This window comes from Polyergus mexicanus, unplaced genomic scaffold (genome assembly GCF_030449975.1).
Source record: "Polyergus mexicanus isolate NDT 795.1 unplaced genomic scaffold, iyPolMexi1.0 SCAF_10, whole genome shotgun sequence".
NCBI classification, from domain to species: domain Eukaryota; kingdom Metazoa; phylum Arthropoda; class Insecta; order Hymenoptera; family Formicidae; genus Polyergus; species Polyergus mexicanus.
In genome coordinates, this window is record NW_027223330.1 from 2,048,970 (window position 1) to 2,076,021 (window position 27,052).

At 36.8% G+C, this 27,052-nt stretch overlaps 1 protein-coding gene across 4 annotated transcripts in view; it reads left to right on the forward strand.

The window, feature by feature from the left end:
• The window catches only part of Fur2 (furin-like protease 2), a 305,563-nt gene that overhangs the window by 73,240 nt on the left and 205,271 nt on the right, over positions 1 to 27,052 (forward strand). Inside the window, exon 1 of one of the 4 annotated variants that reach the window (XM_070302405.1) lies at positions 1,040 to 1,131. The exons of the other annotated variants lie outside the window; for them this stretch is intronic. Within the exon in view, the coding sequence (XP_070158506.1) occupies positions 1,109 to 1,131 (23 nt within the window). The 5' untranslated portion in view covers positions 1,040 to 1,108. Of the gene's footprint in view, positions 1 to 1,039; positions 1,132 to 27,052 lie in introns of those variants that run through there. 4 annotated transcript variants of the gene reach the window in all.

Consider the following 27,052-nt stretch of genomic DNA (forward strand, 5'->3'; position numbering starts at 1 on the left):
CAGCCTAAATTTTCCGTAATCGTGTCAGTCTCTTCGCACAAGCGCGAGTCTCAAGACGAATTACGGTCGCGCTCCGTGTTTCTCGCGTCTTTTTATCCGTCGAAAGTGAGATCCGCGTACGAACGAGTGTCGGGGGGGTCTTGTATCGAATAACAGGCGATTATCCGAGTGTAATATATTAACCCGTGTAATCGTGATTAAGGCATCTTTCGATATATATATACTCGCAAACGACAAGATTTTTCCCACGCATCTTTTATCTACCGAAAATGAATTTCGCATCCGAACGAATATTCGAAATATCCGAATCGAGAGTAATTTGTAGTTTTGATATATCGACTTTATAATACGATACAACGATCGATGAATACATTATTTAACATATTTTTAGGCGCTGAAATAATTTACTCGCTGTCGTATATAATAATATTGCGTTGAAAATATAAGCGCGTCGCGTTCCACACGTTTCTGCTTTAATATTCTTTAATATTGTTTTCAAATGTAATCCTTTTTTCAGAGTTATATTCACAATTTCATAAATCGAGATCGCAAAAGAGCGTCGCTCGAGCTAGTTTGATTTATCTCGCGCAGGATTTTTCGCGTACGGTTTATTTCTCGGAAGAGACGCGCTCGCTCCTTTTCCTGGAACGGATATTCGACGACGCGTCCCCCCCTCCCCATCTACTACTACTCAACCTGCCTAAATTTTCCGTAACCGTTACAGTAACCGTCGTATTGCATTAGCGTGCGAGATTGAAATATTCTTTCCGTATTTCTCGCCTTTTTTTATCCATCACAAGTTTATCCCGTGTATAAAGTGGATGTCGCGAGTATCGGGAATGTCGATTAGAATCACGGAAAATCGTCTCCGTCCATTTATTAATACGCGATTATATGTTCTTTCATGTTTATAATCGGCATGGAAATAATTTTACCGCGTCATTGCATATGGCGGATTTTGGACTACGAGTGAAATAGTGATTATGAGAACAGTGATTATGCATGAGTGGACAAATTGTGATAGATTGTCTCGTCTCAATTTGAAGCGAAGGGAGCAACCGGAAACGGAAGGGATCTCGCGATGACCAGATGCGGAAAGAAGTGAGACATGCAAGGGCGGTGCATCGGTCGGTCAGTAGAATTTATTATTAAACATTTAAAATTGTCAATATAATTTTTAGTTTATGGAAACAATAGTATTGAAAAATCGGGGGGGGGGGGGGTTTATTAATGATTTATAGCTCATGTATAAATATTTAGAATTATAACTGACCATATTATCTTTGCCTTGATTATTTCTATTATTCGTCATTGATGATTACTGATGATTTCATAATTATAATCGTTGAGCGCATTAATTTTACTATTTTATTAGCATTCGAAATCATCATTAATACGATTACATTTTATTTAACTCTGATCACTCTGTAATCTTAACATCCTTAACGCGTCATTTTTAGAGAATGAAAATTATCAAACATGTGCATTAACAAAATTAATCATATAAATATTTAGAATTAAAACTGACCATATTATTTTTGCCTTGATTATTTCTGTTATTCGTCATTAATGATTACTGATGATTTCATAATTATAATCGTTGAGCGCATTAATTTTACTATTTTATTAGCATTCGAAATCATCATTAATACGATTACATTTTATTTAACTCTGATCACTCTGTAATCTTAACATATATCTTTAACGCGTCATTCTTAAAAAAGCAAGAGGAGCAACAAATTCAGTTTCTTATATATTTCGATAGTATATTGTCCACAGATTATTTTAATACCAAAAACATGCGAGCAACAAATTCTTTTAGTTAATTTATATAATATAAGAGCGCGTCGTATAGGGTCCTCGGCGACAAAGTATCGATTTTTAATACTTTAAGACGAGCAACAAATTCAGTTTCTTATATATTTCGATAGTACATCGTCCACAGATTATTTTAATACCAAAAACATGCGAGCAACAAATTCTTTTAGTTAGTTTATATAATATAATAGCGCGTCGTATAGGGTCCGCGGCGACAAAGTATCGATTTTTAATACTTTAAGACGAGCAACAAATTCAGTTTCTCATATATTTCGACAGTATATTGTCCACAGATTATTTCAGTACCAAATACATGCGAGCGATACATTTTTTTATTTACTTTTACTTCGCGCAAGTGAATGGTACGGCGCGGCGAGACTGAGTATATAGTCGTATTAATTAAATAATATACTTTTTTTTAAATATTTTTATGTTATTTTAGAGCAACAAAATAGCAACAAATTCTAGTGTATTTTATTTTTTGATTCGAGCTTTATATATATTTTTTTCACTATGGGGGGGGCTGGCTTAATGTCAAGCTAGCACCCCCCACTTTGAATGTAAATTCCTGCTAAACGGTTTGAGCAACAAAATTCGGACTACGGCAACTAATTAGCACATAATTAGCACTAAATTATTTGATGTATTTGATTTAATTTGGTGTTGCTGGAGGGGCTAACTTAATATGGATCGCAAATCGTCTTCAAGAATCAAAGTTGTTGGACATAAATTATTATCGACATATTAGTTGTAAAATTATGTCAGACGTTAGTTTGACGTTATGATATTGATACTTTTTACAATAAAAAATTAAATAACAAAAACAATATCAAACAATCAATTGCCAGTTTGGTCGTGTAAACACTCTATTAATTTATTTACCGACGACATTAAAGATTAAACATTAATTTCTCATCAAAGTTACAAACAATTTTTTACCGCTCTAGATTCCGTAATTACATTATTAATGGTAGTAGTTAAAAAATTTTTTAAATCCATTTTCCGATTTCGAATATCGAAAATCTACTAGTCAATTATTGGAGTAGTTTTTTTTTAATTTGCTTATTTTTATCGCCAAACGATTATCGTAATTTCCTAAGTCGGTCATTTCGAAGAGGAAGGGCCAAGTATCAAAGTTCGTGATCGATTTCGCTCCTAATTTCTATCAAACAACATTACTAAGGAAGGAATCTCTTGGCGAACTGCCAAGTATTATCCCCCGAGGAGAGAAGCAATATTTATTCGGGGGCAACGGCTTTCGAATGCACATATTACTAAAGAGAACGATGTTGATGGAGCGTATAATAAAAATTCCCCGGCGAGAGTATTGTCTCTTCTTCCTCCACTGATCTCTTTGCGAAGAGATATGAGAGTAAAATAATAATAACAAATCGATAGCTAATTATTCTTTTTAAACGAAGAGCCGCGTTCTCTTCGCTAATTTTTATTCGAGATTAATTATTAGATTAAATACTTGCATTTCGTTCAATTACCCGTTAATGGAACAGAAAAATAATAATCTACGCCAGACGTCTCCTCTCTGACAGTGCGGCTGACGTTTTCGGTATTTACTGTCCACGAAAGAACGAGACGTGTTCACATTTAATTTCACTCGATAAATATAAGCGTCGTTAACAAGAGGTAGAAATAGCGGTGATAAATTTACGTAGCCCGTACGACATTGCGGTAGATGAATTTCCAAGATTAAAATAAATGCGGGATCGAATAAATCGAACACACACACACACACAGAACAACAACACTTATATGAAAATATTCTCTCACTTAATTTAAGTAATTATATAAAGATCGGGAAAAAGCAAAATAAAACTTAAAATGAAACTATTATTAATAATACATCCGTAAAAAAAAAAATTTATTATATAATGTATTCATAGATATTCAATATTTTTACATAGAAATTTTTACATAAAATTTGTTTATTAAAATCAGACGTGCGTATATTATATATACATGCTTTCTATATAAATGTGTTTGATCATTAACATGGATTAGTAAATTTACAATTTTTATGGTTGATATCTATAGCCTGGTTGTTATCAAATTTCTTTCCTTCGCGGTTAATCTCCTGCGTCCCATAGGAATCGGGTAGACTCTTTCGCGATGGGCAAGGTCCTGTCGCAGGACGATCCCGGCGATTGTAAACTTTTTCATAACTTTAATCGAATCTTTGGAGCTACCATGGCTTTTTGCGCGGCTGTAACCGCTTTGACGACGTCCGATTAAGCGACTAAACGGCCACCCCCGTGAAAGGGGGTGGCCGGCTTCGCCGCCCGGTTTTCCGGGTTACAGATAATGCTTTTTACGAGCAACGAGCCGTTTCTCGAAACCCGGCGTGACTTTTAAAGCCTTGACGGAGACTGCGGAAAGGGTGGATTACGTTTGAAAGCGTGCTTTATCGCGATCGCGGTTTGAAAATTTTGTTAAACGCTACGTATATTTCTGCGAGCGTATTTAGGAGGAAATCCGCGAGAGTGGAAGGGAATCAGATAGAAACGCAAAATTGCATTTTAAAATGCATATCGTCGATTATTAGTTATCGAGACCGATTGGCTAAACGTATATGAACATGATATATGTATGATATTTTTGATATCGATATGCGATATTTTACCGAAAAACGGCCTTAAGCTAATAAATATTTTAGGAAAGAAATAATTTTATATATATATCGTTTTTTCTTTATTTAACTAAAGATATAAGAACGCAATTGATTTATTATACATTGAATAAATTTCTAATGAAGTTATATTTAGTGAACGCTCATTATATTTTAATACTATTATATTATGCGATCTCTGGATTTATTTAAAAATTATTTTATCGATAACTATATTTATTTTATCAATGATATCAAAAATAATGTTGCATTTTCACGATTGTCCAATATCATGCAATTTTTGTATAAATCAAAAGTACGAATATATAATTTAAAAAATCAGACATTTATCTATAACAGCGTCTGACTTTTAACTATTCTATTCGCTAAACATCAAGTAATAAAAGACTTATCTGTTCAGATATATAAATTTATCTTGTCTCAAAAAAAATAGATTTTTTTTAATAATGTAGCTTTTGAAAAAATACACGTTGCAATCTGCTGGTCGTATGTAAATGGTTATTTCATAAAATTTATAAAAATATTTATATTGAAAGATATCTTTTTTTTTTGTATTTAGTGTTATTTATAAAACATGTCTCGGATGCGCGCATAAATCACTAATCATCTAGAACGACTCTCGCATCGCGACGCTGTATATGTATAAGCGAGAATGCTCGGATCTCGTCGGAGAGTACAAGAAGGAAGAGCGAAACTGGAAGGGAGAAGGAATAGATAGATAGATAGGTAGATTGAGAGCAGGGCAACTCCGTGGCCCGAAGCCCTCAATTTGCTTTTGGTTCGTAGAGAGAACCGCCAACCGATTCGCCTTCCATCATACATACGAATGCAAAGCGCGAGTGAGCTATACGGCGTATCTTCTCGTCCCTGGCGCTAATTACTACCAGCTGCAGAAGCATCTCCGATCTTCCTCCTTTCGCGAATGGTATCTCGCCCGGTTGCACGCGCGTATATGTAAAATCTCGCGACCACGAGAGAAACGTAAAACATTGGATTTACTCCTACAACGTTGCGATACTATTCATATAAAGAGAGCCATATCGGCTGGAACAATAAATAAGCTTCTTAGAACAAGTCATATTAAAAGCAGCTCATCTATTGTTTGAAGCAAGTATGTAACGTGATATATACATAGATGTTAAAGAAGTATGTAACAACGTAGTGTACACAGACAAAAAAATATGTCATATGTAATACATTTAAATCTCCAATATCATTATATAATACGAAATAGAAAAATATTCCTCTCTTATGCATTTCGTGATATATAAATGGATCGTTAAAACACATTTAAGTACTTTACAGTTTAAATATTATTCTTTTGAACATGCGGATGTGTGTGTGTGTGTGTGAAAGTGACGAAATATTAATTTAACATTATTAAATTGATAGATAAAATAAAGAGGTAAATGAGATTAATGTTGTTGTAAATTCATCTATCGATAAACTTGTCTCTTTAGATATTCAACGCAATAATTCTATAATTGGTTTTCGAATTTTAATATATATTATGTGTGCAATTGGAGCTTCGCTTTCGCGTGAACATAAATTTTCTTCCTGAGAAATTCAAAGTGACAAGCTGTCCGGTTTTTTTTCACAACCGACATATGAGCGGTCTTCATTATTCAGATAAATGTAAGATATTTTGCGAACAGTACTCACGTTCATAAGATACTCCTCACACGTAGATGCCAACGCTAGGTTTGGATATGGAGCCATGAAGTCTGACTTGAAGGAAAAATATTCTCTGTTAAAAGAAACACATATCTCGGAGAGCAATCCTGATTCTTTAATGCTCGGGGAAAAAGATTGATTTTCAGAAAAGAAGAAAGAGTTAGAATTTATATAATTTATTAAAGTTAAAGTTTATATATAAAGTCTAAAATATATAAAATATAGAAATATACACGCAAGAAATATCTTAGAAACAAGACATTTTTCTTCTCGATTAAAATACTCACGACAGTGAAATCGACACGATTTCACTGTCTGTTTTCTTATGATCACGGACATTAATAAACATCGTTAACTCGGTAGAAAATATCACAACAGTTATACACAAGTCTAATTATTTCTCTCTCTCTCTACGTCCGTCCGTAGGCGTGGATATTAATTTCCTCTGCAGGTAACGTACCGCGACCGGAATGAGGTTCTTTTCGAGTATATCGCGACGTTAGTTAGTGACGAGACACGCTCGAAATACGGTTAAACCAGCGGCACCTGCTGCCACCGTTGGCGGAGTCCTCCGAATAAACGTTTTCCGGCAAAGACTGATTTTCGGGATAGCCTCGGACGCAAAAAAACGAGATTAACCTCGATCCGCGCTAATTTATCGGTGGCGTAGGTTAACGAGGATTAAAGTGGATTTTTTCTTATGGACAATGAGTTATGCGAGGATCGAAGAAGGGAAGGAGACATTTGTTGTGTGATCTGGAATAACGTTCTCTCTCAAGAGCGCTAAAATGTAAATGTATAAAAATTAGAAGTTAACAGTATAACGTATGTATACCTATATATCTTGTAGAGTAAACTTAAATTTTATTAATAAATAATATAAAGATACGTATATGTGTGTGTGCGTAGATGCGTACAGTAAATACATAGGAAAGGAAGAAAGAGAAACAATGCATTAGGTATTTCTGCCCCATAATTCAAATGAGATTTCTAAGTTCAATTGTTACGTGACGGAAATAGGAAGTCGTGGAACAATAGGCAACTCAAAGGTATTCGATGATTATAAGCATAATAGGTAGGCAGTTCCAAAGTTGAACTGTTCCATAAATTTCATAGATTTAATTCCATAGATTCTACGCCAAGGATTTACATTTGTGATTAATTTTTCATGCTATATGGAAATACATGAAAATAATTCCTCACTCGTAACATAATATTCAATGCTTATTTCATTATACTATGCAGGCGATAAATTTATTAAATTTTTTTAATAAAACAATTATGTATTTTTTATACATCGCAATTGATTGCGAGACGAAAACGTATAGCTGTCATCTTAATAAATTCTAATTTTATACAAATAGCGGGAAAAATCGTGCGAGACAAGTTAATGTATCGAAAAGTGGAATGCGCGATCCGAGATAAACGGATCTTACATTTGACTTACTTACTTACTTACTTATTTATCTTACGCGGATGGGCCGCGCGCGGACGTAAATTTCAGCGAGAGACGCGCGTCTCTCGGTATTATGATGATGACGAGGGTTAAATACTGCGTGGCCCGTTCATTCCCGGGGGGCGGTAGAATACGAGATGGGGTTTCCCATCGGGGCTTCAGCTGTCGGCAGTTGTGCCGTGTTCTGCTATACGCCGGGTAAGAGGTAGAGAGCTAAACGAGGGAGCTTTCACGAGCTAAACGTGACTCGTTGCAAATTGTTTACGAGGGTTGTAAAGGTCAAGTTGCTTCGCGCAAAGTATGCGTTTCGCGCATTTTGCGAAAGCGGAGAGGACACGCGTCCTTATACTTAAGGACAACCGATGAATGAATAAATGTCATTATTGCGAGCTTCGCGTTGCGAAATGTCAAAAATTATTGATAAATTGGCACACGTCGCGTCGAGCATGTCTGCGGTTGTCGTTACCGCGTAACTTTTCTGTAAATGATATATTTTAGAGAATAGTTTTAATTATATTTTTCAAATGAGGCCATTATAAAAAATATAGATGAATAATATATTGAGTTTTACGTACATTATATAATAAAGATATAAGTAAAATTTTTTGTGTTTGTAGATTTTTAGACATCTAGCTACTTTAAGCTACTTTATTCATGTTAAGAGAATATCTCATTTGTCGTAACCAAGTTTTAAGAATATTTATATCTTCTCTTAAATTACGTAAGACTTGGATCTTTTCCCTTAATGTAAATTTTACACGTTCTTCGAGAGAAACTAAGTGGATCAAGTAAGACTCATCTACGGTGAGAAGATTAAAAGCGACCGCATGTTGCGTTTCAATTATCCTCTCGATACGGAGCCTTGAGTTTTACGACTTTCGAAAAGTAAAGTAAATAAAAATTCCGCGGAAAGACAAACATATCTCTTTTTGCATTGTTGCGGGAAAAATGATATCTAAACAATAATATCTCTTGTGTATCATTTTAAAAGCTTTGGACGAACACGAGATGTCGAATTTGATAAAATAATCGCAATGTAAATTCTCACCGGAACAAAAAGATAGGAACAATAAAAATTATTCGAGCGTCCGTATCCAATGTGAATATTCGAAAAGAGTTTAAGAGCTTGAATATTGCCAATCGACCATAATGAACGATAAAATTATTGAAACCATTTTACTTTTTAGATGAAAAAAATTTCACGTATAGAAAAAAAGGAAGAATATTGAAGAAATTTTTAAATAAATGATAAAAATCTAATTTTAATACGCATGATTTTTAATACAATAGAATTTAAAGATTTTATTACATATGTATCTAACGTTGAATTTCAAAAACATGGAGATTCTCATAAAGTCGTTTTCAATTCGCTTAAAAAATTTATTTTCTTTCCGCAACAAAAATTATGAGGGAATTGGCATATCATTATTAAAAAAACGATTCTAGATAACTTTGTTGCTCAATAATCGACCGCGATATATCCGCAAAGATATCTATGACTGAAGAGAAAAAGAAAGGGTTTACAATAGATTACTTTCAAATGCGAAAAAGCGGCGAGATTGTGGATTCTGTGAAAGAACGAGACTAGAAAAGAACGTCTGTCTGCGGAAACCTAGTACCCCGCGGATCATCCCCCGTCGAGATTCGTCTCGGACGGACAGGAGGAAGAATTTCGCCGTCAACAATTTCTCAGCGCGGTTTCCGCCTCGCGCGTAACGGAAAGCATTCGCCTCGAAAAACAGACGGGCAAATTAAATTTTTTCTGGCCAAGGGAAACATCCACGCGATTCTTCTCTCTCGCTTCCTCAACGCGAAAAAATATATTCCTTTAACCATCCACCTTCTTTCGCGCGTTTCGTACGCTATCCCCGATCTATTTAAAAGCGATAATTTATCGCTATTCGGAGGCGCGACCATCCATTGGAACGGTTTCGTGGGTACATTTCGTGCGGCCCCGTTCGTCGCAATCTCTCGCGAGAAACTTGGAAATCTCTATCTAACTTTATGAAGACGCCCAACTCCACCGTAACGGAGCGTCGCAACGGTGGGTTTGAGGGGACCGTCGACGCGAGAACCGGATCCTAATTTCACTTTACCTCGTATCGCGAAGACACTCCCTGTGCGCGAACCCTTTTCTTCGATAAAAGAAAAACTTTTCCTTTGCATTTCTGTTATATATATGTATAATAAATTGCGGCGTGGCACAGTATCGATCGTTAATTTGCGAACATGCGTAAGGAAAACTAAATAATTAACACGACGAAACAAAATACAATATAAATATAATATAATATAATATAATGATATGAAAGATAAAAAGTTGGTAGTGAAGATTTATATTATATTTCATAGAAATCACATATCGTCATATCCTTTTTTACATGTCACATGCTAAAATCAGCTTCGTAATTTTCAATCAACGATGAAGGCTTATTATTATTTTTTTTTTTTTATTCGTAAAAAACATCGTTTTAACAGAACTTTAATTCGAGATTTTGTTACAAAGATGAGCATTTTCATTACATTACGTTATCGAGATTGAAATTACAGAGAGTCCCAGTGCACAGGACTCGCTTTTCCTCTCGTCAGATCGCTTGTGATATCTAATTACGCATCGAAAATTCCAAGTATGTGCTCTCCTTCCTTGCCCCGGTCGAGAGGGATGAGGATATCGAATATTTGGCGGTGCAATCTCGCGACGCGTCTCGATCTTGAGGAATGGCGGATGGTATGGTCAAGGGAACGTTCGATAAACCGCAACAGAACTCCTTGATAGCCGCGAATTATTTTGAAAATCGTGTCGCGTGTAAGGGCGCCGGATGTATCGGATATCGATGCTCTCGAAAGATATTATTTTACATACTTTATTAATTAAACATTTTAAGAAAAGTGTCGCGCGACATATATATATATATATATATATTTAAGGCATTGTAATATTAATATTCATTCCAAATATAGATAGATTAAAAATCATAAGCATCGATTTTATCCAATTATTTTTTTTCAAAAACATTAGTAGCATTTTAAATCATTATTACCAAAAACATTATTTTTTTATATATTATAAATATATATAAAAAAATATTATTTTTAAGATAATGTTTTTTTGCCGTTCAGTGAGAAGAATGGCAAACTTTTTATACGTATAAGGAATACTTGATGAAATAATACTTCATTACTATCGTATAAAAAAAAGAGCTCGAAAATATAGATTTTATTACGGAATACAATTCTCTTTACATAACGCGATTTCTATGATTCGTTCTTTTAGATCGCTGCACCAACTCGACGAATAGTGTAAAATGTTACAATACGCTTTGTTACGTTACGCTTTTCTATACGTTTGAATATTTTAAAACAATGCAATGTTCTCGTCTGCACAGGCTTCACGTGCACATTAGATCTGGATGATCGCTCTGTTTCCGCTTTGTAACTTTGCATTCCTCGGAATATCAGCGCAGGATAGTGTGATGAATGGTCGAATAAAAATGGGTTTCATCGTTATCGATTTCATTATCTTCCTACGTATACATAGAATGCTTCAAAAGGCTTTATTGAACATTTTTTTAATGACAGATTTTTTTAATCAATTTGAAATAAACATTTTTTTACCGAAAATATTAAGGAAAGTTTCAATTTTTTTCCATTATATATATTTTACAAGTATTAAATTAACATTATTAAAATGAATTTCACCTCTGAAATTAACTGAAACGAATGTAATATTCTACGGTTTGGTCAAATTTACTTTGCCAAAAATCTTTCTTTTTCAATCTTTATAACTCAAAAATTAATTTATGTCCCACTATTTTTGCAAAGGAAAATTCAATTCGCAATTCCAAATAAGCTGAATAATCTATCGTTCAAAGGATATACGTTGCTTTTGAGATATCCTGTACATGATCGTCGCATTTTTGAAACTATAGGGCAACACTAATCGATATTCGCACGGGAATTCTCTAGAGACGCACATACGTTTCTTCTTCACTCGTAATACAAACCATTTCGTATAACCATCTCGACGTAGATACGCGAATTATTTTATAGCGTGAAAAGTGTAGATGATTTTTTCACAGGACAACGAATGATCGAACATACATATAATATAAAGCATAAGACTTTCTGATAATCTCCGATTACGGATATATTCTTTATTATATAATATATATCGAATAAGAAATTAATTTATAATGTTGATAATATTGATACGTCGCTTCACATCGTCGAAAATCGCAAAAATAAAGAAAAGTCAAACTGGAAATTGGTGGAAACCGTGGAAAATTGGACCGTTTATTTTGAAAGTGGTGTAAGTCCTTTTTTTAAAAAAATGAGATATGATGTAATTTATGCTTAATTTAGTGTAAACTTTTTGTTTATAACTAATTAGAGTATTTAATATCTTAAAAAATGCCAATGCTTTGTTGAATTTAAAATTGGCCGGTAAAAGAAATCGCGTAACCATTGATTATGAAAGTGGTGTAAGTCCAATTTCCATCACGATGCCAGGCCTATTACATACGAAAAATATAAGGATATGCAGCAGCTATTACCTTATATATCTCCTGTGCATCATGAATATTTCAAAACACTGCCACACGAAGAGCATAAATAATTAATAATACCGATATCTTGTGTTAAGTTTAACAATATATAAATATAATTAACGTTCAAAATAAAAAATACTAATTCTATTTTATTTCTTGTTATTATTTATAAAGAAAATTGGATTAATATGAAATATATTTTAAGTGATATTTGTTATTTCAAAATTGAAATTAAATGATATTTACAATTGACTAATTATGAAAGTGGTGTAAGTCCATTTGCAGCCTGGAAATATATATTATTTTAGTTAAATTCGCCTAAAAGAAATTTATATAATCAAATTACATATTGATAAATTAGTACAAACATTCCCAGACTTCACATAATTAACCTATATTTTTTAATCGTCAGATCTGCTAACATTTAATTTTCTCGAAACAAAAGAAAATGGACTTGCACCACTTTCAAAATAAACGGTCCAGTTATTGAAATTCTGCAGCACCGAAAGAATGAAATAAAAATAATTTTATTGAAATCAAGATTAAAAACAAAAGTTATCAAAGTTTTGGTATTTTACACAAATTTTATCCGTTACTATATAAATAATTTATCTGCCAAGAAGAAATAGGGAAATCGAACAAGTCATTTTCTGTACAGTATCATGATCCTTTGCGATCATCCGTTCAAAATCTCGCTCGAAGAAGCAATCTCGAATTTGCCGCCGAAACTTTATCCTTGTGCTCGGGACGTACATATACGACGGAGATGAGTTTGAATGCGTAATCGTACAAAACCGTAGAAACGAATAGGGGCGCCGTGAACTTTCCTACAACGGGCAATTTACAGACCGGCTATTATTCGTGGGGTTCGCGGTGAGAAAATTGCATTCGCACGGAAGGGGAAGTGGCTGGCGAGAAACACGGCCTTTTATATAAGAAGCGTACACACATATAGTATATATATATATTGTTGCAGAGAGAACCGTATAGTATATTCGCCGTATTATCGCGTTATGCTTCACTTTAAACGACTGTATTGTACGGTTTACACCCGAGAAGTTGCATTTGCCGGGACCGAGGGAGAACAATGCCGGCGGGGGAGAACAGCGGACACCGGCTGAAAACGCCGGGAAAAATCCGCGGTCGAGTAATCTAACGTTTGGCGTCCCGCATCGGCCGCATATGCGAAGGGGAGGGGGAGCTTTCCCCATTGTGTTAAGTTGCCTGCGCGCGTGTACGAATCCGCGCGTGATGCAAACAACGCGGATGCACGAGTGAGCGGCCCGGAATACAGACGGACGCGGTGTTGAATGGTACGGTATGTAAGGAATTACGTTGCGTGTACGGCGGGACCTACGCGAAGGTGTGTCGCAAAGGATTCCACGATGTCGCGCCGAGTGGATTACGAAAAAGGAAACTTTGGAAAATGCACGCGCTAGAAAAGAGATACGTCAGGCGCCCGCGTTCCCTTCGACATTCCAAATGTCGGATGGTATTTAATACTCATGTTTCACGAGATATGTATGAAATGTCATAAAATTTAATGCATCTAGTCTGTCTGCGATACGAGAGAATTAAATTAAAGACGTTACGCTCGCGTGTGTTTTTCGATATTAAAAAGTGTATTGGAACTTAGGTGAAACTTGTCAAGCCCGTCTGGCATAAAAATAGAACAATATTCAATACCTATATTCTTCGATATAAAGATAAAAAAAAAATAGTTTAAAACACACACATATTACATCATTCCTTGATACAATCTACAAGAATAGTACTACTACTACTAGTAGGGATTTTGATATGATTTGAAGCTAACGGTTAGAAATTATACGATATTCGGCATTTGTATAGCGTGCTTGTACAGATATGCCTGTAGAGACGGTATTAAAGCAGTCGTATGCGAGTAAATTTCGCTGAAATCAAGTGTGGAGACAACGAAACTCGGCGAGTTAGCATCGCAAAGCGTAGCCGAACTTGTCGAGAATAGAAATGCACCGGTGCATTCTGTTCGTATATGAACAGAAAATTGGCGCAAGCATGAAAACACTGTTTGTCAATTTCCGTATTTATTAACGTGCGTTATTTCGCTCGCGTGTTAGTCGACATGAGTTTATTTATATCGATGTACGTCCGTTGTTATATTAATCGTTATGAATTCTAAAGAGAGCGCACGATACGTATGTGTCTTTCGACACATGGAAAATTAACAATGACGTTTCTTTGCAATTTCGCGATTAAATTGTAATATTTAATGCCGTCGCAATGGGAGGACGGGGAGTTAATGTTTTCCATTGGAAACGAAATTGGACGAATCCATTACACTGTTACTAAAACACGATGGGTGTTATAACGCATGGTCAGATTGCAGCTCCATTGTTTAATGAATCCCTCCGTGTTCGTTCAACCGGGACATGTTTCAATACTCTTTCGAGAAGTCCGAATACGTGTAAATCGAATCCTCCGACCGACTATTTTTCTGCGATTTTTATTTTCACAGCTTCGCTCTGTTATTTATTTATTTATTTTTAATAGCCCGCATTATTAATTAAATGCGACTGCGGTACAAATGCGGTGACCTATGATTTCATCTGGTTTGTGGGATCGTAAAATACGGATAAATCGAAGAGTAGACTATTATTTGTAAAATTAAAACAAACATAAATAAATAAGATAAAAAATAATTTGAAGAAAATGATAGATAAAGAAAAATGATTTCTAATTTTTCTTACGGTATAATTTCAAAATAATTATTTAATTCTTTACGCATTCCAAGCTTAGGACAGAAATGTCCGACACCGCGATCTGTTTTTATGCCATCTTACGTGATTCCACCGCGATTTATCAGCGTCGGCTCATAAGGATGGCTTCTCGCGATAAAAGCGAGAAGCGCGAGAAGCGTGCGGCGAATAAAACGAATGTCGCGGCACTGAACTTTCCGTCAGATACGGATCTCAAGGCGGTCGGAGGTCTTGTCGTTTTTCGTTTTCCCGATCTGGTCGAGGTTTTTCCGATCGCGAATGAAGGAAGGAAGCGAGAGGGCGATCCGGGACATGGCGTCAACGCGTATCATCGCATCGTGCTTCGCTCTAAGCGACTGTATTACGGTGATACTGGAGACCGGTATACACCGGTGGATGGTCGCTGTCTCGCCACAGGATTGAAAAAAAAATTCTCGCAACAGCGAGAAATCCGCAATAAATTACGTTCAACGCGTTACGCGCTTACGGAGAGAGGGAGGAAGCTGCCCTCGGTGTGGCAGTGTCGACCTTTAGCGCGGTAAATCTCCCTTCAACAAACGCACCGCGGATTTTTATGGATCTCGTGTCCGTGGAAACTCTTCCTCTTCCTTCCTCTCTTTTTTTCTCTCATCGCCCACGCAAATATAAGTCCAGCTCGAGGGACCGCGCGACGATTTTCACGATTTCAAGATAAATGGCGCGAGTCAAATTGTTACAGATGATTGATATTTTGGAAAAAGAAATTTTTTCTCGTAATATTTGGAAAGAAAGTTAAATTTTAAATAATAAGTTATATTTAGAGTTTTTTTTACAGTACTTTTGACGGTATAACTGTTTATGTGTATGAAATATTGTATATATTATATAGATGCGGTTTTCTTTATAACGCTCTGTTTTCTTTGCTATAATTTGAATTTCCGACGATGGAGAATGGTCATCGCGACACTTGGAAGATGAGGTAAAAATCGAGTCGCGTAATTGTTGCGACACGTAACGGGGCGAACGAATAGTCGAGTGTTTCGACGTGGAATCCCGTCGGCGGCGAATACCGTTAAATAGGGGAAAAAGCGCGCGTAGCAATTTATACGAAATACCGTTGATGATGTTACTTCTTTGTAGCCGTAAAAACCTTGTCGTGCCGCTGCTACGGTCTGCGAGAGTGAAGTGATGCTTTTAGCTTAATTACATTCAAGCGCGGTGCTATACGGCCGCGGCGTTCCAAGGTGCCTCCTATTCGCTCTTTTCCGTGTCGAGCCGCAATAATACTGCGCGATCTGGCACAGCCAGTCATTATAGACAGTATTATTTCCTTCGTCACATCGCGTTTCGCGTAATCTCATCGTATTACGAACGAAAGCACGCAGCCCGAAGATCTGCTGAAGCGAGAAAGTAAAACGTGTCATTCTTATCCTTTTAAATGCAATTGAAGAAGTTTTAACTATAGAATGTTATAATTTTTCACCATTTAAATTTAGAATTTATCTTTATGTAGCATAAATTGCTATATCTCAAAATTTATTTCTCGCGTAAATTTTCAGCATTCAATAGCGGTCATCTTAAAAAGATCTGTAATTTTCTGTGATAAATATTAATAAATCAAATTTTAGTATCCGAGATTTTAGAAACTAAATCCTAAAAATTTGAATATAGAATTGTACAAATGGAGAATAATATAATATTTTGACAAAATATCGCACGTCAAGTTCCAAAATATCTGAGCGGATGGGCCTTTATTTATCGAATCCGGAAAATCTCGTTGGGCCACGCGCGCGTCGTTGTATTCTCTCTTTCTCTGCCTCTCTCTCTCTCTCTCTCTCTCTCTCTCGTTCTCGGCTTGATCGGTGGAAGCAAGCGACAAGGACCAGGAACCGTATTTCGGGCGGAATTCCAAATCGACGCGGCAATCCGCGGCATCTCGAGATCGACGGGATCCGCTTTAGCTGCAATTGGCGTCACCGTGTACGCGTAACTTCACCGACAAGTTCGCCGACATCCAGGTCACGTATGTACGTAGGATACATAGAGAGCGTTTCCTGTGCGACGGGACGAGGCGAGAGACGAACGGGGAACAGGGGGAGGGAGCTATAAGGGCAGCAGCTCGGAGGAGAGGAGATTCGCGTATATCCCAGCCTCGTTACGCGGTACGTCGCTCCGTACATGGCTGGCTATTATTATTTGTGAGATTGATAACGGTTACGGATCCTGTCTGAACAATAAGAGATGGATAGAGAGGAGAAAGAGAGAAAGAGAAAAAGATAAATTACAGTCGTGAGATGCATATCGGGAAATGAAAGAAAACTTAAGAATCGAGGACGTTCACTTTTTTTGCTCCTTTTGTATCTCTTCTTCCGTGTTGTCGACATCGATTGCGGTTGTGATGCAGTTTTTTAGGATGCGTTAATGACACAATATCCTTTTTTTTTCTTCTTCTTCTTCTTTCGGAACTCTATAACTGCGAAAGAAACAAAATTCTCGTGAAATTCATATATTCTGGCGCATCAAATATATTTCTGTATGTATTTCATATATTTGTGGATATCTTTTTTTTTTTTTATCAAAATAGAAAGCACAATATTTTAATTTCCGTCTAACGAGATCCTTGTATGAAAATATGCATTTTTCAATGTGTTAGCGATACACAAAAAATTTCTCATCTTTTTTTAGACTTCAAGTTTCGAAACTCTTGCCTTTTGTTTTTCTTTTTTCGCGTCCTCCTTTTCTCCATTCCTTTTCACAAGTTATAACATTTTCATCTGAAATAGTTCGCCGTTCGAGAATATCTACAACGAAGGCACGATATCTGCACGATGTGAGAAAAATCACTCATTTGTCTTCTTTCTTATTTCTTCTTATATTCTATCGCTTTTTGGGGGTAAACAAATATCTATTTCACTACAATTATTTCGCGATGAAATGTATTATTGTTATTATTTTACATGCGAACAAAACCATTTCAAGTTGAACGTATAATCGATGTTGCCTTTGTGGTATCTTTAAATACCATTTTCTCCGATACTTGCATATATAGCACGGCTATATGTTAAATAATCCGTAATCGTCATTCGATATCGATCATTTTCGCGTGAATCTTGTCGTGCGATTGAGTTTCCTGTCCAATTTTGAAGCGTGTTAATCCGTGTCCCGCGATCATTAATTAATTACTATATATTTTGGCGCTGCTCGCTCTTGTACATTATGTCGCACGTCGTGGTCAAACTTATTCAAAGTGCTTAATTGATTTCCACATCATTTTCTCCGGCCGTCCGCAAGAGTTCCCGACAGTAAAACAACAAAGGACCAGTATCGATTTCGTTTCATAATATATTGTTTTATTGTACAACAACGCAATACGAGTGCACGGTATGAAAAGCTCTTTACGTTTCAATATTGCAAATTTTATAAATTGAATTCTATTGAACACAGGCTATACACGAAGAGAAATTGTAAATAGACATCGAGAACTTGAATCGGTCAATTTTAGTTAATTGATTGCTCGATTCTATGGACGCAAACATGATTTCCATATTTATTTATATGCAATGAAAACACGATAATTGACACGAGATGTACGTTCTTTTTTTTTCTTTTTTTTTTCCATACCTAGCAACTAAAGTCTTTCATAAAATTTATGTTAAAGTAAAGAGCTAACCTGAAATTAAAGAAAAGGCAACAACTTGTTATCATCTATTTATACGTCTGAATTTGTAAGAAATTTCTTAGTTTTGACAAAAATATCTTTTACACGGTAACTCTAGACTTGACTAAAAATTCTCAGTAAAGGAGATGTTGATGGAAATGCGCAAGTTTCTCTGCGAAATACAATATTTTTCGCGTGTTATGTAGAATTCCTTTTAAATTTCGTACCTTTACGATTTTTATCTATGAAAGACAGAGATTATATAGGCGACCTATCAATCAGCGTCGTCGCGTTAATTCCGACTGGTTTTCGCCCGTCTTGATACGACGCGAACTTGTTCCAGGTGCTTAATTGATTTTGCTTCACTCTCCTCCCCGTCGAGCGGTTGGTTAGTTTGCGCAACGAAGGCGCGTTAGCGCGCAAATAGCGTAGACGTATAGCTACGTACATACGAACGTTATTAACTAGCGATTGGCGAATGCCTTTATGCATAGGTACGCCATTGTCTCGGGGCGTTCCGATGGCTGCACCTTTGTGGAGGCTTGTCTCGCGCACTGTTAACCGACCGGGTGTAATCGCGATAAGGGAGGAGGGAAAAGCTTGTCTTTGCCACTTGCTAGACCTCGGCTTTTCGGTTGGCTCTCTTCGGGGCTTTACCAGAGAATCGGTCCGTGCAATCGATGATGTCGCGTGTGTCGCCGGGCGATACCGGCGATTCATTACGAACCGAAATACGCGGTTGCCGATATTACATGAGAAGATTCCCTTTAAAAGCCCGCCGTTGCTTCTCGTTGTATATCTTGCCTACGGGAAGGCGAGTCAGACAAGTGGCGATCAAATAATACTCCTCTCTTTCCTCCATCTCTCTCTCCTTCTCCCTCTCTTTGTGTATGAACTTCAAGTGGTTTAGAAACAAGCCCAAAGTCGGATTTCCGTAAATTGGCCAGGTGTTCCCCTATACAAAGGTATACCATATTGCTCGAGAATTAGTGGAGAGTTCGGTACAGACAGCATAATCTTGTTAACGCGTATGTGAGCGTGTAATAAATAAATGAACTTATTTAAGATGTCAAGATTGACATTTATAGCAAATGTGAAATCAATGATCCGTCGTATAAGTTACGTAGCGTATAATAAAATATTGTTTATACATTTTATTGTTCTTTAACTTGAAGAATATTGTAAAAAAATATTTGATATCGTTTAAATAGAAATTGATATAATAATATACACACAAATAATAGCATAGAAAAAATATGTTTGAATCATTTTAATAAATATTTCGATAATTTGACTCGCTTTCCCGTTTCGCAATAAATGGCTGCGATTTACTCGACGCTATTACGAATTTATTTCCCGTTTTTACATTGGCTTTAACTGTTGACCTGCGAATGAAATTTAGCTGATGTAAATGAACTCCAAAATCGGGCTTGATATATGTCAGCATTTATTGAATTATTGATGCTGTAATTTGTGGAAATAAATGCAAATCATCCGGTCATTCATAAAATATTGATTCTCTTTTTCCGCTCTGAATTATTTACTAATTAATTGAGATTCTGCTAAAGCGCTTATCCTATTCACTTTGATATAAAGCGAAATTAACATAATTAATATTCATGCTACTTCCTTATTTGAAATATACAGTCTGTTTTGCAAGGTGTCTATCAAACTTCGACAACGTAATCTTTGATGAACTCGGCGATCGATTCTTCCTTTGCGAAAATTTCAGTCAGATCTTAATTACGTAGGAATTATTTAATATTAAAATAATCTTAACAATGCGAGTCGAGGAAATCTCATCCTTTAGCTGTCCTCAGATTCCTTCTTTAGAAAGTACTTTTAATTATCTTAATTAATAATTAAAATATTATATAACGCTAATTTTTTTTCATTTTCTTTTTCCAACATAAATCTTGATTTCTTAAAATAAAATTAGAAAAAAATGAGACGTCTAAATTTTTCTTTCATAAGACATCTCCGAGGAATTCATCAGGGAATGCGTTGCTGAAATTGAACGCGATCTAGCAAAGTATTCGCATGTATACGTCGCTTCGAAGCTGCAAACGTCTTCGACTGATACACATTCATTCTGACGATAACGTCGGAGTGTGTGTGCGTGTGTGTGTGCGTGTACGGAAGCGTACAGCCCACGCGCGCGCACGCGAGCCGCGGCCATTAACTGGGTTTAGTGAATCGGCGCCGTCGAGTGATTACGCGCAATGCGATACAATGCGAATACATGATCGAGCATGAACGAGCGTAACGATATACATATAGGCGGGCCTTACATCCTAACGCGACCGACCAGAACGGGAGCGATTAACGTTTCTCGCTCGAGTCGCGCGCTTGTTCGTAACCGGATATCGATGAACTTCGATATCTGGCGCGTACTAATGCACATGGCGATGCATTTAGTCAATAGCGTTTCTTTCCAAAGAACGCTCGTTCTTGTATCCCTTCCGCCATTTTACTTTGAATTTTTAATTCAGAGATCGATGAGAAAGAAAAAAAAAAAAACATGTTAACTCTATTAATAATCACAATGAAATGTGTCTTAATTATTCTCGAAATACAAATTTTATCATAGATTCTTCAGAAAAAACATAAATAAATAATTTTAAAAAATCTCTCCTCAATCACACACATTTTATCGGCATTTTCGTAAAAATAACATTTGTATTTTACACACGCATGCCTAGCTTGGTACATAATAGCTTATAAGTTTCTCAACGCGAAAACAGCACGATGATTACATTTGATATTAACAAAGACCCCGTCGTTATCGGACAGCTGCGTTTCCCGCCGAATACAATATAGTCCAGTATCTAGGACGTCGGGCGATCTTATCGCGGTGGTATTTTCATTATCCTTGCATTTAACGCTGCCGCCTGCGCCTGCGCGCGGCCAGCCGAGTATTTCTACTCGCGATATTTCCCAAGGCGCTGCTATATTTTTACACCCGGCTCTGCTCACGCGGGTATTCTTTTTTTCTTCGCGTCGAAAATATCCGCGCGAAGCGCTCGATATCAATACGTCGTGTCAGCAGATGCTCCTTCATCCGCGCGCGAAGAGTCAAAGTCGAATGAGGAGGAGGATGCTGGAGAAAGAATAGGGTGAGGGGAGCATATATGGAAGTGAGATCTAAAAGGCCTTGCTTCTCCAGTCGATGGAAAGCAGAGCACGTGCGTACGAACGGGAAGGAAACACATGGAAATGGCATAATTCGCGCATGTCGAATCTACGGTGGATCTTAGGGGGCGCGTGTTGATTGCCTCTGCCGTATATGGTATACATACGCATCACGTTTTATGCATAATTATGCGTCCGTGATTATGAACACACGTGGAAATGCAATTACATTCTGTGATAAATATCCTTGGAATAATTAATATGAGATCACAGGTATGGGTGTTAAAATGTAATAAACACGAGGAAAGTTAGATAAATGGAAATATCCATTGATATTGGAGAAGAATTTCAATAATTAGTTGTAACTAATAAATTTAGTAGTGGTCTTTTTTGAGAAAGAAAATTAATGCAAATTATGATAACAATGAACAAAATTAATGCAATTGTAATAATAATGATAATGATCATAATGATGATGATATTGATAATAAGATGATAAAGATATATATTTTTTCATGCATTTTCGTGCAACTATTAGCTTTCTAATCCGAAATAATTTATAAGCTTTAATTTATTTTAATAAATGATCATATATAGTTTTGACAAGTGTATATTAATTATATTGTATACGCCAAGTGAAATCGTACAAGGGACATATTATATACATTTTACATTTATTATTTATAATATTTTAGATATTTTATAATAAATTTAAAACGTGTGCTTCGTGAAAAGATGCAATTTAGAATTCATAAAGGAGATATAATTCATAATTATATAGGTATAATCATAAAATTATTCAAGATCAAGTCAATTTAGGTATCTAATATCGCGTGTATGATTTATGAAAATGACAACTTAAAAATCGTCGTGGAAATAATGCTATCGTATTGGGTGCGGCAGGCGCGTGTGCCGTTCGGCTCCGCTGGGATTTTCACATTCCTCGCAGCTCCCGCAATGATCCACGGATATTGGCGTATCAGTTTATGTAATGCGTCTCCCTTGAATCGTGGCATACAACTTTCGAGCAGCGATATATGCGGCGACACGGTCGAGTTCTGCATGCGAATGCATTTCGGGTGCGATTTTCTCGGCGTTTCCCGCGAGAGGATGAGGAGGAGAAGCGCCGTCTTTCCGAGCGTTTCATCCGTCGCGATTGTGCGAAATTCAGCATCTCGCACCTCGAGAAATTACATCTCGAGAGCGACGCGATGGGGATACCCCCTTCCAAGCTTCATCATTCGCACGGCTGTCACTTATTGAAATTCAGGACGCCCCCTTTACGTGAAACGTATGCCGCCGCGATTCCGTATTGAATCGCACGTTGTAATTTCGAGCGAAAAATTTCGCGTCGAGAAATTACACCCGCGCGCGAGTTTGCTTCTCCTCTACATAATTTTGCGTTGCAGTGAAATTACGTTACAGCCGAGACGGAGAAAAATCCTCATGTCGCGATGTTCAGAGATAATGGCGCCGTTATTTGGTACACGTTTAAGAGCCATTACAATCGTTAATAGTTTCTTTTTTTACACATCATCATCGGACAAAGCATAAAATTATTAATTTACAAATATCGCAATTGCTCACAGCGATTACCAATTAATGCAGAGTTTCGTAATATCTACGATATCGGATATATCGGTTTTTTTTTTTTTTTTTTTTTTTTTTCCCGTACGATTGATGCGAAAATTTGTATTATTCATATATTATATATATATATTGTAAAGTGTGCAATTTATTTCAATCATTTTCTAAATATATATGTATATATGCGTATCGGAAAGAACAAAAGTTGAAAATACGGTTTTATGAAGCGACAATACAGAATTATTTACGATTAAAAATTTAGTTCGGAATAATGCCTCGGTGTATAATAAATGTGATCTATGCATGTGGAAGATATATTAATTTTGAAGTTGTACAATTTCGTTGAAAAATGCACTGTGAAATGCAAGCGCGAGTCTTTTCTACGTAGGATGGCGTTTTTCCCAACAGAGAAAATGTTGGGAATATTCACGCTGACCGATATTTCTTGCTTCCGTCTTTTCCGCGAGATCGTTCCATTGACATCTCGCAGTTTCTCTTCTTCTACTTCGTATCCTCGACGTCAATCGGATACCTCGATCCGCGATATACGTGGACTCCTGTTGTTGTTTACGCCGCGTATCCTAAGATTTGGCGTCGCGCGACAAAACAAGATTTTCGTGGAACAATGATATAGAGTGAGAGACGAGGAAAACCGGAAGTATTACGGCGACGGAAACGATTCTCGCCGGATGTACGAGCGAAGTTCGCCTTCGAAGAAGAACGTATTGTATGTACGTTCGAAATCATATAATCCGACGAACGTAATTACATCCGGATTAACTCGATTACGTCGGTATAATGTCGTCGACGATGAATGTCGCGGCACGACCGCGCTTTCTAATTTCCGACGTTTTCCCGTGTGTCTCGGCGGCGCCGGCAAAGTGGCCGATCTAGTTTCGGCCCCCTTCGCGCTGTTATCTGACATAACGTCTCGGATATTGTTTTCGAACGGCGGATTTTCTAGACGGCGGAGATAGCATCTCGACGCCTTCCCTCGACGTCGGCCCTTTGTTATTCCCGGACGCGAATCGGAAAAACTTTTCCCGATAGGACGGCAGTTACACGACGCCTGTGGCGTTAGCTTTTCGTGCCAACGATTCGTTAAGAAACTCGCGCATTGTCACGCACGATCAGCTAGTCGTCGTCAAGCTCGCCTAATGAGATGTTACGCGTCTCTCTGCGCATTCTCGTGTAGCATGTTCGTAAGCAAGCGCAAAGTATCGATATCTGATACTCTGGTTCGGCGACGAACATCGAAGGCGTCGATGCTATATCTTTATCAAAATTGATACGCTCTATAGATTTTGTGAAATCGGTAGCGCGTTTTAAAGTTCCGTTAATGAACAAGGATTTTCTCAAATTTTTCGCTTCAGAGGAGACCAGAGAGAATTTTTTAAAATTTACGTCATGATTAATAATGCATCATGATTAATAATGTATTTTCTAATGGTTTTTTAAATTTAATAAAAAAATCGTTTTTACGTTATATCTTCAATTAATTAACAAAAGAGATCAATCTTACTAAAATTGGTAAAATCCTATCTGAAACAAAGCATTGACATTCGTGACGAAATCGATATGAATGAAACGAAAAATTCCGATATCATTGCTCTTATATATCATTCAAAGATTCCTATTCTTGAAGAGATATTTTGCTCTTTGTCTCATCGTTATGTAGGATACCAGCGACCGCAGAAATCGAGAGTGCAAAAACGGCAGACAGAAGTGGGTCGGGAAGCTTCTAGCCAGTTGGTGAAAAATTTATCGACGCCTCTCGCTGAATACGGCGCGGTCCGTAAGAAACGGTATTACATTGACCAATAAAATGCAGAGATTGATGCTGGAGCGCGTGCGCGCGGAGAAAAACGCATATCGTCCTCGGATCCCTTTGATATATCACGACTCGGCACGGAAGCGGCGGGGGTTGCGAAACGGACGGCTTGGAATATTTTAGGAGGCGGTTTATCTTTGCAAGAAAGATATTATCGTCCTAGCGGGGTGGAGGTAATCGATGTAATATAAAGCGGTAGAGAAGAGAATAGCACGGAAGGGACGAGGTGGAAATGCGAAGAGAAAAGGGACGAAGCAGGAAGGTAGACCAACAAGATATCAAAAATTTAAGATTTCACATACGGCGACGTCGCTCGCGGAAATTGCGGCGGAAAGACTATCGACCATTCTCATCACTGTCAAAGCCACCGTTTATCCCAAAAGATACCGCGAGTTTGACAACACTTTCGTGCATATCTTTCGATCCCGATCAAAGCCATCAATTTCGCTGATATCGTTTATTGCACTTTCTTAGGATTTAAGAGAACGTTGACATATTGTTTATGTGTAATATTCCAAAAATTCTGTATGCATATATTTAAGAATTTATCACATGTATCCTCTATGCGTGTGATATTATTTATACGTATATAACTTAAATTTTATTATTAAATTTTAAATTGATTTATATACAATATATAATTTATATATATATATATTGTAATTTGAGTTGTTTATATTTCCGCTCGTAAATATGCAAGTTTTTTCGATAGCGTTGTAAATCTGTAGAGTGAAGATGTCATACAAAAATTTCGTGAAATTGCGCGCGACGTTTTTTGTCGTTCGTTCATACAGAATAGTATAAATCCTAGACTCTGACAAAGTCAGTTTTTGATTGTAATATATGGCATAATAATTTACAATATCAGAAGACACCGCTATCTATCTATGTTTCATTAGTAGCTTGTATATAATGACAGTCTCATATATATATTCTCTCTCTCTCTCTCTTTCACTCTCAACGAAAGGTGTACAACGAAAACATATGTTCTACGCTAGCCAGTTTTATCATTTTTCTGCAATTTTTCTTACACATTGGTTCGTACATTCGTGAATGATATCAGGCCCGATTCGCGAGGGTGTTCCAACAGAGTACGACGGTTTTATTAATTCCCGCTCTCTCCGCCCGTTTCGATAGAGATTCGTATCTTCACGCGTTTCGCATTCGTGTCACGTTGCCTGCGCTCTTTTAAACGGATGAATAAAAGAGAGAGAGAGAGAGAGACGGCAGAAATTGTGTCGAGCAGACAGCACGGTGCGCTGTCATACGACAGGAAAAGCTTCGAATATCATGGCTATTTCCATCGACGTTCTTACGCAGGTGTACACGCACGCGCACCCACACATACATACATACATACATATACTTGTCGTCCCAGACTTGGGAAGAAATCCAATGGCGTACAATGTTCGCGACACAGTATTGGTTCCAGACGCGAATGTAAAACGCGGAGACAGGACACTCGTATAGCGGGTTTATATCAGGCGAGAAAATATAATCGTGACGTTTCTCTCGAACAGAAGTTGTTCGTCTCTCCGATGAGCGATGGGGAAGAGAAGTCGATATCCGACATAATGTGTATCCTTGCATACACCTTGTATACTATATTGAGGATCTGGTTTTAGACATTTCCGGACGCCTCTTCCTCCGTGTGCGCTATATAATTAATTGTATAAAGCTGCTTATGTAAACTTATATATAAATTAAAAAGTATTCATAAGACGCAAGGATGTGCTCGATACATAGATATTATTTTATGAAATTTATATTTTAATTGGAGCGATTGTAAAAATTACATGTATGTTGCTTCATCAACTTCGTTATATTTTATTTTCTAAGAAAGAATCTATTAAAGATATCGATATAAAATTTTTTTTAAACTAAAGAGTTCTTCCATATATGTAGTAAACAAAATTCAAATGCAAGAGTGATTAAATATTCTTATGTATTCTTAAATATTTTATTAACCTGAATATCTTTTACCGAAAGCA